The sequence below is a fragment of the Cetorhinus maximus genome, chromosome 13 (assembly GCF_964194155.1).
Source record: "Cetorhinus maximus chromosome 13, sCetMax3.hap1.1, whole genome shotgun sequence".
In the NCBI taxonomy this organism is placed as follows: domain Eukaryota; kingdom Metazoa; phylum Chordata; class Chondrichthyes; order Lamniformes; family Cetorhinidae; genus Cetorhinus; species Cetorhinus maximus.
The window spans coordinates 42,005,373-42,021,348 of NC_135891.1; the positions used below are offsets into that span (position 1 = coordinate 42,005,373).

At 43.0% G+C, this 15,976-nt stretch overlaps 1 protein-coding gene across 1 annotated transcript in view; it reads left to right on the forward strand.

Annotated features, from left to right (window-relative positions):
• The window catches only part of LOC144689133 (sodium- and chloride-dependent neutral and basic amino acid transporter B(0+)-like), an 81,557-nt gene that overhangs the window by 52,971 nt on the left and 12,610 nt on the right, over positions 1-15,976 (forward strand). The window contains exon 5 of the mRNA XM_078556270.1: positions 5,771-5,900. Coding sequence (XP_078412396.1) covers positions 5,771-5,900 — 130 coding nt within the window. The remainder of the gene's footprint in view (positions 1-5,770; positions 5,901-15,976) is intronic.

Consider the following 15,976-nt stretch of genomic DNA (forward strand, 5'->3'; position numbering starts at 1 on the left):
CCTGGTTGATCTGGACATAGGCAGAGACATATCAACCAGTCAATCAAACAACCCATCAGTACCTGACCTTATGCATTTGTGTGTAGATGACTGGGAGATCTTGGACTCATCTCTGACAGTGCCCTGCAAGCACCAGGAGGCAAAAAATGGTACAACCACTGGTAATGTTGTAGATGTTTGCCATCACCTGATGTTATAACTTCAGCATATGGAAACACTGCTGTTTGAGAGATAGAGGAAGTTGAGCCTCTGCCTGTATGCCCTGATACGGGTATAGTGCATCCTGCTAGCTTAACTACACCACCCTGCGACCACCACACTCCCACTGCTCATCACCTGCAGGTTTCTCCACAGCAGGCTGTTGTTGCTGCTGATGTCACCTTGGCTGGTCTAATATCCAATCTAAGGCAGCCATGGCACCACTCATCCTGATCTGGAGTCTCAATACAGCTAAAGTACAGAAATTAACCTCTCACCACATGTACTTTCAACAAACTTTGTCCCAATGATAAGTATGAAAGAAAATGTGAGCAGTTGGCTTTTTATGGGCCCCATGAATTGCCATTTTGTTCTCACCCAGATTTCAATGGAAAGTTTCAGGAAGCTTGGGAAAACCATGGATGCACCATCAAATTTAAATATGGGTTAAGACATAGCTGGAATCCATGTATATGCATATTTAAATTGCTAACCCACCTTTCCAGAGGGGATTATGCACACCCTGCCAAATGGCCCAAGTTAAACACAGAAGTCGTCACTTGGAGTCAGTTTTTAAACATGATGTTGTTTTCAGAGACTTTAACTCCACCTCTACCTGCATATAAACCCATGCACTCCTTACAAGGGCTAAAATTCCCACAAATATTTCTGTGGATAAGTGGTCAGCCAATTGAACACGGTTCCTGAGGAGACAATGGAAGTATTGAGCATATTTTCATTCAAATGCAAGTTAACAATTCTTTCAGAAAATGCATCAGTATGTTTCCAGTCCAACAAGCAAGGTGCCATTGCTGGATCTGGTGCTGGGGAATGAGATGAGTCAAGTGGATCAAGTGTCAGTAGGGGGACATTGAAGGGAGAGTTATTGTCGTATTGTATTGTTTATATTAACTATGGAAAAGAGAAAACAGCAATCCAGAGTAAAAATAGTCAATTGGGGGAGGGCCAACTTCAATGAGATGAGATCGGATTTAGCTCAACAAATTGCAATCAAAGATAAAAACAAAAAACTACTGTGGATGCTGGAAATCCAAAACAAAAACAGAATTACCTGGAAAAACTCAGCAGGTCTGGCAGTATCGGTGGAGAAGAAAAGAGTTGACGTTTCGAGTCCACACGACCCTTCAACACGACTCTTTTCTTCTCCACCGATGCTGCCAGACCTGCTGAGTTTTTCCAGGTAATTCTGTTTTTGTTTTAAATTGGAATCAAAGATTGGCAAGCAAAACTAGCAGAAGAATGGAGTTTGTTTGGGCACTGTCAAGGTACATTCCCATCAGGGGCAAAGGTAAAGCAAACAAATCTAGAGCTCCCTTAATGCCAAAATAGATAGTAATATGAAACTGGTGAAGAGGTGAAAATGAAAGATGCCTGGTCATGGAATTGAGAACAGGCTGAATTTATAAGGTGCAGAGGCAAAGTGCAAAAACAATTGAAGTAAAGAGAGAGTATAAGGAGAGAATGGAAACCAATGTAAAGGGAATCCAAAGAAATTCCATAGGCATGTAAATGGTAAAAGGGTGGTAAGAGGAAAAGTGAAGCCAATTACTGACCTAAAAGGGTAGTTAGGCAGGGAGCATGGCTGGGATATTAAGTGAGTACTTTGCATATGTCTTTTACAAGGCAGAAGGCGCTGCTCAAGTCATAGTGAAAGAGGGACCAAAAAAATTATAAAAAAGAGGTATTAGGTAGGCTGGCTGTACTTAACATCGATAAGTCACCAGTACTAGATGAGATGCATTTGAGGATACTGAGGAAAGTAAGGGTAGAAATTGCTGAGGCGCTAGCTGTTTTTTTTCATTCTTTCATGGGATTTGAGCATGAACATCGCTGACAAGGCCAGAATTTGTTGCCCATCGTTAATTCTCTTGTGAAGGTGATCTGCCTTCTTGAACTGCTGCTGTTTAGAAGGGAATTCCAGGATTTTGACCCCGTGACAGTGACAGCAATATAGTTTTGCATCAGGCTGGTGTGAGACTTGGAAGGAAACTTTCAGGTGGTGATATTCCCATGCACCTCCTGCCCTTGCCCTTCTGGATGGTAAAGATTGTGGATTTGGAAACTGTTATCAAGGGAGACTTGACAAGTTGCTCCATTGCATCATATAGATGTTACACACTTCTGCCGCTCTGCACCAATAGTGGAGGGAGTGAATTTTTAAGCTAATGGATGGGATGCTGATCAAGCAGACTGCTTTAGATGGTGTTAAGCTTTTCAAATGTTGTTGAAAGTGGAGAGTACTCCATCACACTCCTGACTAATGCTTTGTAGATGGCGGACAGGTTTTGGGGGTGTCAGGAGATGAGTTACTTGCTGCAGAATTCCCAGCCTCTGACCTCTTGTAACCACAATGTTTATATGGCTGGTCCAATTAGGTTTCTGGTTAATGGCAACCCCCAGGTTGTTGATGGTGGGGAGTTCAACAATAGTAATGGCATTGAATGTCAAGGGGGAATGGTTAGTTACTTGTTTTTTTTTGTTCCTTCATAGGATGTGGTGACGCTGGCTAGGCCAGAATTTATTGCCCATCCCTAATTGCCCTTGAGAAGGTGGCGGTGAGCTGCCTCCTTGAACCATGGACCTGCAGTCCATGTGGCATAGGTACACCCACAGTGCTGTTCGGGAGGGCATTCCAGGATTTTGACCCAGCGACAGTGAAGGCGATATATTTCTAAGTCAGAATGGTGAGTGGCTTGGAGGAGAACTTCCAGGTGGTGGTTTTCCCATGTGTTCTGCTGCCCTTGTTCTTCTGGATGGTAGTGGTCATGGGTTTGGAAGGTGCTGTCTAAGGAGCCTTGGTGTGTTCCTGCAGTGCATCTTGTAGATGGTACACACTGCTGCCACGGAGCATTGGTTGGTGAAGGAGTAAATGAGGGTTGGGGTGCCAATCAAGGAGGCTGCTTTGTCTTGGATGGTGTCAAGCTTCTTGAGTGTTGTTGGAGCTGCACTCATCCAGGTAGGCGGAGAGTATTCCAACACTCTCCTGTCTTGTGCCTTATAGATGGCGGACAGGCTTTGGGGAGTCAGGAGGTGAGTTACTCGCCGCAGGATTCCTAGCCTCTGACCTGTTCTTGTAGCCACAGTATTTACATGGCTAGTCCAGTCAGTTTCTAGTCAGTGGCAGCCCCTAGGATGTTGCTAGTGGGGGATTCAGTGATGGTAATGTCATTGAATGTCAGGGGGCGATGATTAGATTCTCTCTTGTTGGAGATGGTCATTGCCTGATAGTTGTGTAGCGTGAATGTTAGTTGCCACTTGTCAGCCCAAGCCCGGATATTGTCCAGGTCTTGCTGCATTTGGACATGGACTGCTTCAGTCCCTGAGGAGCCGTGAATGGTGCTGAACATTGTACAATCATCAGCAAACATCTCCACTTCTGACCTTATGATGGAAGGAAGGCCATTGAGGAAGCAGCTGAAGATGGTTGGGCCTAGGACACTACTCTGAGGAACTCCTGCAGTGATGTCCTGAAACTGAAATGATTGACCTCCAACAACCAGAACCATCTTCCTTTGTGCTAGGTATGACTCCAATCAGTGGAGGGTTTCCCCCTGATTCCCATTGATTCCAGTCTTGCTAGGGCTCCTTTTCGCCACACTCTGCCCAATGCTGCTTGATGTCAAGGGCAGTCACTCTCACCTCACCTCTGGAGTTAATTTCTTTTGTCTATGTTTGAACCAAGGGCGTAATGAGGTCAGGAGCTAAGTGGCCCTAGTGGAACCCAAATTGAGCATAGTTGAGCAGGTTATTGCTAAGCAAGTGCTGCATGATAGCACTGTTGGGTGACCCCTTCCATCACTTGACTGATGATCGAGAGTAGACTGATGGGGTGGTAATTAGCCAGGTTGGATTTGCCCTGCTTTTTAAGTACTGTTCTTACCTAGGCAACTTTCCACATTGCTGGGTAGATGCCAGTGTTGTAGCTGTAAAGGAAAAGCTTGGCTAGGGGCACGGCAAGTTCTGGAGCATAAGTTTTCAGTACTATTGCCGGAATATTGCCAGGGCCCAGTAACCGGTGCCTTCAGCCTTTCTTGATATCACATGAAGTGAATTGAATTGGCTGAAGACTGTCGTCTGTGATGCTGGGGACCTCTGGAGGAGGCCAAGATGGATCATCCACTCGGCACTTCTGGCTTAAGATTCTTGCTTCAGCCTTATCTTTTGCACTGATGTACTGGGCCCCTCCTTCATTTGAGGATGACTATATTTGTGGAGCCTCCCCCTCCAGTGAGCTGTTTAATTGTCCACCATCATTCATGACTGAATGTGGCATGACTGCAGTGCTTAGATCTGAACCGTTGGTTGTGTAATTGCATAGCGCTGTCTATCACTTGCTGATAATGCTGTTTGGCATGCAAGTAGTCCTGTATTGTAAGTTCACCAGGCTGACCCCTCCCATTTTTAGGTATGCCTGTTGCTGCTCCTGGCATGCCCCCTTGTACTCTTCATTGAACCAGGGTTGATCCCCTGGATTGGTGGTAATGGTAGAGTGGGGAATATGCCAGGCCATGAGGTTACAGATTGTGGTTGAGTACAATCTGCTGCTGCTGATAGCCCACAGTGCCTCATGGTTGCCCAGTCTTGAATTGCTCGATCTGGTCGAAATCTATTCCATTTAGCACGTGGTAGTGTCACACAACATGGTGGAGGATATCCTCAATGTGAAGACAGGACTTCATCTCCACAAGGACTGTCCGGTGGTCACTCCTATCGATACTGTTGTGGACAGATGCATATGTGGCAGGCAGGTTTGTCTTTTTGAAAATGGTAATGGGCTGGTCTTTGTGTCTCACAATGTTACTACTTATCAGCCCAAGCTTGGATGTTGCCTAGGTCTTGCAGCAATTGGTCACATTATCTGTGGAGTTGCAAATAGTAGTGAACATTGTGCATTCATCAACAAACATCCCCACTTTTGACTTTATGATGGAGGAAAAGTCATTGATGAAGCAGCTGAAGATGGTTGAGTCTACGACTCTACCCTGAGGAACTCCTGCAGCAATTTCTACCACTTTTTCTTCTAACCCCTTTCTGAAACCATTAACTTCTCACAAGATATATTTATATGTTATCAGTACCCATGTATGCCTTACCAAATAGTATTTTGTTGGATTAGTATATGTCCGTTAGCTTAGCTATTCAAATGCTGCAGCCAACTCTGATCCTGTACTCATCCAACATTCACTCGGTCACATTGCTGTGTGACTGCTCTCCTCTTGAAGAGTTGCATTGGCCAGCTACCATAGCATAGACAGGTGTTCAAACATGAGAATTTCCTGGTATGTTTGGCCCAGCTATCACTAGATAAACTTGAGCTGTTAGGAAAGCAGTAACATTTACATTTTTCTAATTGCCTTTCAATGCAGGGTAAAGTAATACTTAATTTATGTTAATTTATTATTAAACCTCAAACTTAATACTCCCTGAAAATAAAAACTACAAAACAAGATTTCAGAAATTTCTAATGAGCTGATTTCTGTTTTAAGTAAATAATATAAGTTTACTTTATCTTTGTGTTAAGAGTTGTTACTGATTCCGTATTAATTTTATCCATGGTTTTGGTTTAGTTTTTATAGCCTATCCGGATGCCCTTGCGCTCCTGCCAGTATCACCGCTTTGGTCCATAATATTTTTCTTAATGCTTATCACTCTTGGAATTGACAGTCAGTTTGCAATGATGGGTAAGAAAAATAATATTTCATTTTGTCTACCTCTTTTTCATCTTTATGAAAAGAAACTATATAATCATTTTTCGATATTTACTTAATTGAACTACTTTTTACTGCATGCATTGTCTTTAAATGTTCTCAGTGTTAAGATGTATGTTCCATTAGAAGTGCCATGGTAATTGTTATGAGATTGGGAATTGAATAGATTTAATGTCTCAAAGCACTTCACAATTAGAGAAAACACAATAGTAAGAGGAAGCAGGAAAAAATGGAGAGGGTTATATTTGAGCGACAAGGACATGATGTAGAGAAAGTAAAGACTTTTGAAAACAGAAAGGATGCAAGGTGGACAGATTAGGCAATACATTGCTAGAGAACAGGGGCATACTTCTGCACCTTGTTGGTCTCCAAAACTGGCCTTTTATGTATCCAGTGCTTATTCGGCACCATAATTGGTGGTAGAACCTTAAAGTGCCTCATTTCTACTCTCTGAAATTCCCTCTCCCTAAATTCTGAATGGTTGCTTTTGCTCTGTTTGCCTTTTTGACCAAACTTTTTCACCTTTCACATCACGGCTAAGGATTCATTCCTATATCTGTTTATTTTTCCTTCTTCCCTATCTCATGCAGAGTGCACCAGAAAGTGCAACACTAAATAAAAGCAAGATGTTTGTGAAGTGGTCGTGGTTTGCCCCCAGAATGTTGCAGTAGGCAAGAAGGTCATTTTATAGATATTACACACCACCAATGTTTCTTCATCTAGCAATAATGAAGAAGGTGCTAGAAAATCATCTCCCTATCTGCAGTTCTTACTTTGAGATTGGCTTTGCTAGAAATGTGCTTCCACAAAGCGGACAGTAGATTCTAGATGTACCAGGTTCGGGATCGTGATTTTTCTGGCAAAACTTCCTCAGCTGGCAATTACATTCAGCATCAACAATACAATAAACCTCATAGTAGGAGTTCTCTTTGTGGATGCTTTTTCACCATGTTTCCTTGTCTACAGCCAGTAGGTCCCACTTAGGGTATCTATTTTGCACTGTTTCAGATTTGCTTTTAAGCAATCTTTTGCTGAGCATCATTACATCATCAAAATGTCAGGATAAGAGATCATCAGAGTTTGTTCATCACTCGATGCACCCGACCTGACCATCATAGCCATGTCTTCATGATCAAATGTATCATTGCTTGGCATGCAACTTTTCTTTGAGAAGAACTTTAGTATCAGTGATCTCACCATGCCACCTAATGATTAGTCATCTCATGCAGCTTAGCTGTTTCCTAATGTGGCATACATATATTGCCCACACTTCACAGACAAGAAGCAGGGCAATCAGAACAGCAGCCCTGTATACTTTGAATGTGATCTGCTAGCTAATGCTTTTCTTATTCCAGACGCACACACAGGAGCTTGTCAAAAGCTACACTAAGCTAAACCTAAGACTGAATTTTCCCCCAGTTGGGGGGGAAGTTGATGGGCTGGCGTGTACGGGCGCGCTTCCGATCGGCACCCCCAATTGGAGATGCGGCGCCATTTTACATGGGTGGGCCAATTAAGGCCCGCCCAGCATGACGTCCGCAGAGAAGAGCTATGCGCTCCCTGTGCAGGTGGGGGGAGTCCCAAAATCGAGAGTGCACTCTTTCGCGCATGCGCACGAAAGAGCGCACTCATCTCCCTGAGGCTAAGTGCAGCCTCAGGGAGATCGGCTGCATATGTAAAAAAGACAAAAATAGAAAAATAAAATTTCCCTAACAAGTCCCGTCATATGACAATGTCACATGAGTTGGGACGTGTCCATAATTTTTACAAAACCTTTATTAAAATTTTTTAAAGCCTATATAAAACCTCATCCCACCCGTGGATAAGGTTTCATGTTTTTTCTAGTTCTTGCCGGGGCTCCTGGCCTGCCCACCAACCTTAAGATTAGACAGGCAGGTCCTTTAATTACTTACAAAACAAAAACAGAATTACCTGGAAAAACTCAGCAGGTCTGGCAGCATCGACGGAGAAGAAAAGAGTTGACGTTTCGAGTCCTCGAAATTTCCAATGCAATTTCCAGCATCCGCAGTTTTTTGTTTTTACCTTTAATTACTTAATTGATCCTGTCAATGGCCTCAATTGGCCATTGACAGGTCGGCGGGCCCGCAGCTGATTTTACTGCGCTCCCGCCTTCCTGAAAATTTAAATCGGGCGCGGTGACTTCGGGAGATCCCCCCCCTCCCCGGCGTCACCGTATGTCATTTTACTCAAAATTCTGCCCTTGAAGTGTGTGTTCTTCAATAGTGATGACATATGGAGTATAATCTTTGTTTGAGACTGGTTCAAAGCATACGATATACTTCTTAAGATTGATTGTAATTCCAAATTACAGGCAAACTATTACAAGATGATTGTTGCAAATCATCCTGGGAGCGGACCACAAGCACGTAATCAGCAAATTATAGTTCACAAAATAAATTCTTCCAGCAACTTTGGTCTAGCTTGTAATCTCCTGAGATTGAAGAGCTGCTCATCAGTCATGAATCTGACCTTGACTGTACAGTTGGAGGATAAAGCGCTTCACAGTTATGTGTACAGTGGAACTCCCTGTGACCCACCTGAATCTCTGCACAGTGACTGCATATTGCTCTCTCAAAATCTTTGCAATGGCATAAATTATTTGCTATGTAGCCTTTGCACTTTTATAGATATTAATCCACCTTCTCAATGCAGGTTAACATGGTAACTTAGTATAATCCAGAACAAGAGTAGCAGATAGATGAGAACAACAGCACCTGGAGGTACCCTTCCAAGCCACTCACCATCCTGACTTGGAAATATGTCGCTGTTCCTTCACTGTCGCTGGGTCAAAATCCTGGAACTCCCTTCCTAACAGCACTGTGGGTGTACATACATAACATGGACTGCAACAAGAAGGCAACTCAACACCACCTTCTGAAGGGCAACTAGGGATGGGCAAGTCCACATACTGTGAATGAATAAAAAAAAATGAGGGAAGGTTGAATAGCTTGGACGATAATTGTTGGAGTTTAGAAGAATGAGAAGTGATTTTATTGAAACACACAAGATTCTGAGGAGGCTTAACAGGGTTGATGCTGAGAGGAAATTTAGTCTCATGGGCAAATCTAGAACTAGGGGCACAGTTTAAAAATAACCGGTCTCCCATTTAAGACAAATGATAAGGAATTTCTTCTTTGGTCACTAGTCTTGGAATTCTCTTTCACAGACAGCAGCGGAGGCTGGGCCAATGAACATGTTGAAGACTGAGTTAGATTTTTGATCTACAAGGGAATGAAGTGTTATATGGTTAGACAGGAAAGTGAAGGTAAGGCTGCAATCAAACCAACTGTGATGGTATTGAATGGTGAAGCAGGCTCGAGGGACCAAATTACCTACTTCAGTTCCTTTTTTTTGTGTTCTTTTGTTCTGTACCTAGACAGATCCTCCAGCAAAAAAGTTAATTATTACTGTTTTAAAACTAAAGACACAACAGATGGAGATATTGGATGCCCATTGAATATGAAGCTCACATTTTGCATATCTTTGCGTCATAACATAATTTAATCTCTAAAATCACTATTCTTTTCATAATGCCAAATATTCAAATTATACATTTTGCTTTCCTTGTGTTCTAGTTCCTCATCAGAAAAAAAAATACAATGTTATATCAATGCAAGGCATTTTGAGAATGGCTAGAAATGCTGCATTATTCTGGTTTTAGCAATAAAATCTGATTTTATTGTGCCTTAGAGGACTCCTGATGTAAGATTGCAAATAAAGTTTTTTTTAATTCATCCATGGGATGTGAGTGTCGCTGGCAAGGACAATATCTGTTGTTCATTTCTAATTGCCCTTGAGAAGGTGGCAGTGAGCTGCTGCCTTGAATCGCTGCAGCCCATCTGATGTAGGTACGCCCTCAGTGCTCTTAGGGAGGAAGTTTCAGGATTTTAACCCAGCGACAATGAAGGAATGTTCCAAGTCAGGATGGTGTGCGGCTTCGAGGGGAACTTGCAGGTGGTGGTGTTCCCATGCGCCTGCTGCCTTTTCCTTCTAGGTGGTAGAGGACTTGGAAGGTGCTGTCGAAGAAGCCTTGGTGAGTTGCTGTTGTGCGTCTTATATATGGTATGCACTGCTGCCACTGTGTGAAGGGAGTGAACTTTAAGGTAGTGGATGAGGTGCTGATCAAGTAGCCTGCTTTGTCCTAGCTTTTTGAGTATTATTGGAACCACACTCATCCAGATGAGTGGAAAGTATTCCATCACACTCCTGACTTTTGCTTTGTAGATGGTGGAGAGCCTTTGGGGTGTCAGAAGGTGAGTTATTTGCCACAGAATTCCCAGCCTCTGACTGGCTTTTGTAACCATTGTATTTACATGCCTGGTCTAGTCAAGTTGCTGGTCAATGGTGACCTCCAGGATGTTGATAAAGGGAGCTTCAGCGATGGTAATGCCATTGAATGTCAAGGGGAGATGGTCAGATTCTCTCTTGTTGGAGATGGTTGTGCTTGGCATTTGTGTGGCACGAATGCTATTTACTATGTATCAGACTTAGCCTAAATGTTATCCAGATCTTGCTGCATATGGACATGGACTGCTTCAGTATCTGAGGAGTTGTAAATGGTACTGATCATTGTGTAATCAGCAAAACATCCCCACTTCTGACCTTATGATGAAGGGAAGGAAGGTCATTGATGAAGTCGCTGAAGGTGGTTATGCCTAAGACACTACTTCATAGCATCCAGTGTAGTAATGTAAATGATCTCAGAAAGACCAGTGGGATCCCCAGGGAGAATTCTCTTTTATTTGTGAAGGGGAGGATGCCCTAGAATAGATTTTTTGCAAGAGAGGGGCATTGGAAAATGTCACGTTTCTGGCAGCATCTGGTGAGTTCTCGCTAACCCTTGAAAATCCAGGAGAGATGGTATAAAGATGGAGGCATGAAGAGGTCATTCTAGCTTTCTTGTTGCAGGATTCAACTCTATTTGAATAATCCTATAATGCAAACTATTTTAAGATTTAGTTCATTGAGTTTTTTTCTGCATATTTCTTATTTACTAATTTGGCTTATTTGGAATTTTAGTGGCTTAGATATTTGCATAGAGCTGTTATTAATTTAGTTGCATCCTTGGGCAGGAAGTTGCTGGAAAAATAATGGCGTGCAAATTTCATGTCATTATTAATGTCCAAATAAACCATTAAATTCAAGGGATTAGCAGATACCATAAACTGAGAATTTCAGAATTACCTGGTCAGTTTATACCATTTCACCATTAGCTTTGTTCAAGCCATATCTCAGCCTTAGCCTTGCCATTATTTTAAAGAATTTGGTGGATTTTTGTATTAAATGCCTATTAATTAATTTTTGCATACATATGAAGCTGCATCTGCTAACAGATGTTGTTAATCTGATTTAGGTTTTACCCAATAATGGATCAAAACTTGCTGGAGTGAGACTCCAGAATATTAAGTTTGATAACTAGCATATGTACCTTTGTAACAATGCAATCATTGATAATACAGCGAATCAACTCCTCTGGCCCAAAATTGAACAATATCAATTGCAGTGTGTTAGGAAATAGAGACAGTTCAAATAAGTTAGATTTGTATTTGTGAGTGTTAGGAATAAGTTTTAGCTTTAATGTTTAAGTTTGATTTGTATTTCTGTATCTGTGTGTTAAGAAAGGTCAAATTTAGTTTTAGTTTCACTTTGAAAAGGTGCTTGCATTTCTAATGAGAGTTTTACGACTTAAGCTAAGGTAAACAAACAAGGGTAGAAAAATTGGACTGTTACCAAGCAACAGGGGGCCAGAGAGACAGGTCTCTCCCACAGACACACACACAAGAAGAAAGACAGAAGTTCGTTTTGGAAGCTGAGTGCAGAGTTGTTTTGAAAGTAGCTGCCAGGAGAGACTGGAGCTAGAAGGGAACAGATAACCAGTTCCAAGCTGAGGAAAAGGCCCAGAAATCCAGGGCCGTGGAAGAAGAGAGAGTCCCAAGCGGACTTTCTAGTTGAAGGAAGGACAGGAACCTGGAAAAGGTCCTATTAAGTGAAGCTAAGAGTGAGGGGCACAGAAGGACTTGAAGCTTCAAGCTACAGAAAGCAGATTTAAAGTGGGAACAGCTTGCAAAAGACAAGAAGGTCCAAAGAGACAACTGAAGGTCTGTAACTCTTTGCTATGGGCATGTGAAGCAGTGGCACTGTTGTCGGATGAGCCAGTGAGAGAGAGTGCGTGGAAGACAGCTTGAATGCATGTGGCGGCCCAGGGAAGAGGAAGAGTGAAAGGACAGTTCAAAACTCTGGAAGTGCACTGTTGCAGAAGGCGTCTGAGAGAAAGCGTCGGTTTGGGAGAAGATTCCAAGGCGAGGGCCTTGGGGGTGGAGATTGGAAACCCGCGTGTAAAAGACTGGAGTGTGTCCAGTTGACTCATGGTGTGACAAGCGCCTGGGGGAGTTGAGGGGAGATGCATTGCATCTGCTTGAGGTGGCATCTGTCACTTGGTTTCAGAGTGTGCTGTGTCTGACCACAGGGTGCCATAGATTTACATGGGCTGTGTACTTACTGTGGACATTAGAGTATAAGATAGCTTTTGTAACTTATGTTATCCTTAACAATCTGTATAAATCTGTAAAGGTATAGTTGTGAGTGAAGGAGAATTGTAATATCATTCATCTTTTCTTGTTTAATAAATGTTTAATTCTTTTGTTAAAAGTTCATCTATTGACTCTATTCGGTAGCTACTCTCCATGTATCTAAACAAACAAATAAAGGTTAGGATCTATCAAGTTGGGTTCCACTCTGGGATCAGGCTTGTCCAGGGGTAATCTCAGCTGGGATCATAACAAGTGTCTTATTTCTTCAGTTAATAAATTTAGAACATTTTTAAATTTTCATTGTTTTCTTAGATTTCCTTTCTTTTTCTATTTTCTTTCTCTATTAATCCAATCCTACCCTCACTTTCTCTTTCTGGAATTGATTTGACTCTAATTCACCCACTCTTAATTCTTGCTCCTTCTCAGCCCTTCCTCTATTTATTTCTCAGTTGCTAATTCTCATTGGTTAAGGAGATACACCATTCACAGAGGTGAACCATGATGTTATCAGTTCAAACTTCTAGCAAGCTATGGCACAAACAATTTTTGAGCCAAAGAATGTAGGAAAGATTTTGCATGCATGAGATGCCCCGGCTCCAGCAAGTTCTGGTCCATTAGTGGATAAAGCCTAAATCAGATTAGCAACATCTGTTAGTATATGCAGCTTCATATGCATGCAAATTCATTTCAAAAATCAATTTAAACTTTATGGGCAGAATTTTAATGAAACCAACCCTCTCTCAGTGGAGAGGCTGCAGCAGGTCAGGAACTTGCTTGTTGCTGAAACAGACTTTGCCATAGCTCTTTAGCTTGTCCACTGCATTAGCATCCTGCTAACAGGTTTCTCTACCAATCAGAGTACAAGTGTGATGATGACCCCCATCTGTCAATGGAAGGATTTCTAGTTAAAGGGACCCCAACCTAGAGTGTCAGAATACCTGAATTCTGCATTTATTCTTCAGGCTTTAGCAGCCACAGGAATGGTAGTGACCTGTGTGAAGGAATACCGAGGTTCTCTGACCCTTCTCTGGAGGTCCTGCTGTGGCTTAAAGGAGCTGTAGTGAAATGCTGGTTCCTGTGAATTGAAAGAGGCAATCCCCTGAAACCAAACAGGCATCGATGGAAGCTGCCAAGGAAGTGAGCAGCAAGAGAGAGTACGTCAAACCAGGATTCAGTGCCATAAGAGATTCAGTGACCTTGAGAGCAGAAAAGGTGAGTGAAATCCCACTTCCAGGTGCTTAATCCCACTTCCTGACTTCCCCAGCATTCTCCTACACAACACTTTACAGACCAACACACTTTTCAGGTTCACTCAGTCTTCTCTCTTGAGGCACCTCCTTGGCATCCCCCAATTGAACAGCCAACACTGACACTCATCTTCGTCTTTGTGCCATCTCACACCCAGCCCTTACCGTCACCTTCCACAAATATTGTCATTCACTCCTCTCCAAACAGTCCATTTCTTACACTTCTCTGCTTTCTCTCCTTGCAGGGAAAGAGACTGCCCAAGTCCAGGGGGAGACACCAGGGATGGCTTTCCAGTTATATCTCCCCTGCCCGCTGTGGAGGGGGAGGAGCCTTTGGAGATCGGCAGTTTGGTAGAGTGCATGTCCATTGATGATAGAGAGATGAAGATCTCCCAGAAACCTCCAACAGAATTAGCAATTACATCAACTGGTGGTGTATAACAGTTACTAATGTTGTTGATTTGCTGTTACTACTTTTACTGAAATGGGAACACCTGCACAATATTGACTTTTTACCCTATTCCCATGTCAGTTCTAATTGATGTCTTTCATCTCCCACAGGACGATTAAGTGTGATACAGGAACTAGAGCAGGTGGAGGCCAAGGAGTCCTCAAGAGGAGGTTGTGCACTCTAAGACGATTCATGTGCACCAGCTCAGTGGGGACACCAAGGGCAAAGATAGGTTATTACATGATGAAGCACACATCACAGGTGATCAGGGCTCCTTAGGACCTTCCAAACCCATGACCGCTACCATCTAGAAGGACAAGAGCAACAGATACATGGGAACACCACCACCTGGAAGTTTCCCTCCAGGCCACTCACCATCCTGACTTGGAAATATGTCACTGTTTCTTCACTGTCGCTGGGGCCAAAATCCTGGAACTCCTTCCCTAACAGCACTGTGGGTGTGCCTTCATAGAAACATAGAAAATAGGAGTAAGAGTAGGCCATTCGGCCCTTCGAGCCTGCTCCGCCATTCATTATGATCATGACTGATCATCCAACTCAATAGCCTGCTCCTGCTTTCTCCCCATATCCTTTGATCTCATTCACCCCAAGAGCTATATCTAACTCCTTCTTGAAAACATACAATGTTATGGCCTCAACTACTTCCTGTGGTAGCGAATTCCACAGGCTCACCACTCTGTGGGTGAAGAAATTTCTCCTCATCTCAGTCCTAAATGGTCTACCCCAGATCCTCAGACTGTGACCCCTGGTTTTGGACTCCCCCACCATCAGGAACATCCTTCCTGCATCTACCCTGCCTAGTCCTGTTAGAATTTTATAGGTTTCTATGAGATCCCCCCCTCATTCTTCTGAACTCCAGCAAATATAATCCTAACCGACTCAATCAGTCGTCAGTCCCACCATTCCAGGAATCAGTCTGGTAAACCTTCGCTGGACTCCCTCCATAGCAAGAACATCTTTCCTCAGATAAGGAGACCAAAACTGCACACAATATTCCAAGTGTGGTCTCACAAAGGCCATGTAAAATTGCAGCAAGACATCCCTGCTCCTGTACTCGAATCCTCTGGCTATGAAGGCCAACATACCGTTTGCCTTCTTTACCACCTGCTGCACCTGCATGCTTACCTTCAACGACTGGTGTACGAGGACACCCAGGTCTCGTTGCACATTCCCCTCTCTCAATTTATAGCCATTCAGCTAATAATCTGCCTTCCTGTTTTTGCTACCAAAGTGGATAACCTCACATATATCCACATTACACTGCATCTGCCATGCATTTGCCCACTCACTCAGCTTGTCCAAATCACCCTGAAGCATCTCTGCATCCTCCTCACAGCTCACCCTCCCACCCAGCTTTGTGTCATCTGCAAATTTGGAGATATTATATTTAGCTCCCTCATCTAAATCATTAATATATGTTGTGAATAGCTGGGGTCCCAGCATCGATCCCTGCAGTACCCCACTAGTCACTGCCTGCCATTCAGAAAAAGACCCGTTTATTCCTACTCTTTGTTTCCTGTCTGCCAACCAGTTTTCTATCCATCTCAATACACTACCCCCAATCCCATGTGCTTTAATTTTACATGCTAATCCCTTATATGGGACTTTGTCGAAAGCCTTCTGAAAGTCCAAATAAACCACATCCACTGGCTCCCCCTCATCAACTCTATTAGTTACATTCTTTAAAAATTCCAGTAGATTTGTCAAGTGTGATTTCCCTTTCATAAATTCATGCTGACTCTGTCCGATTCTGTCACTGTTTTCCAAGTACTCAGCTGT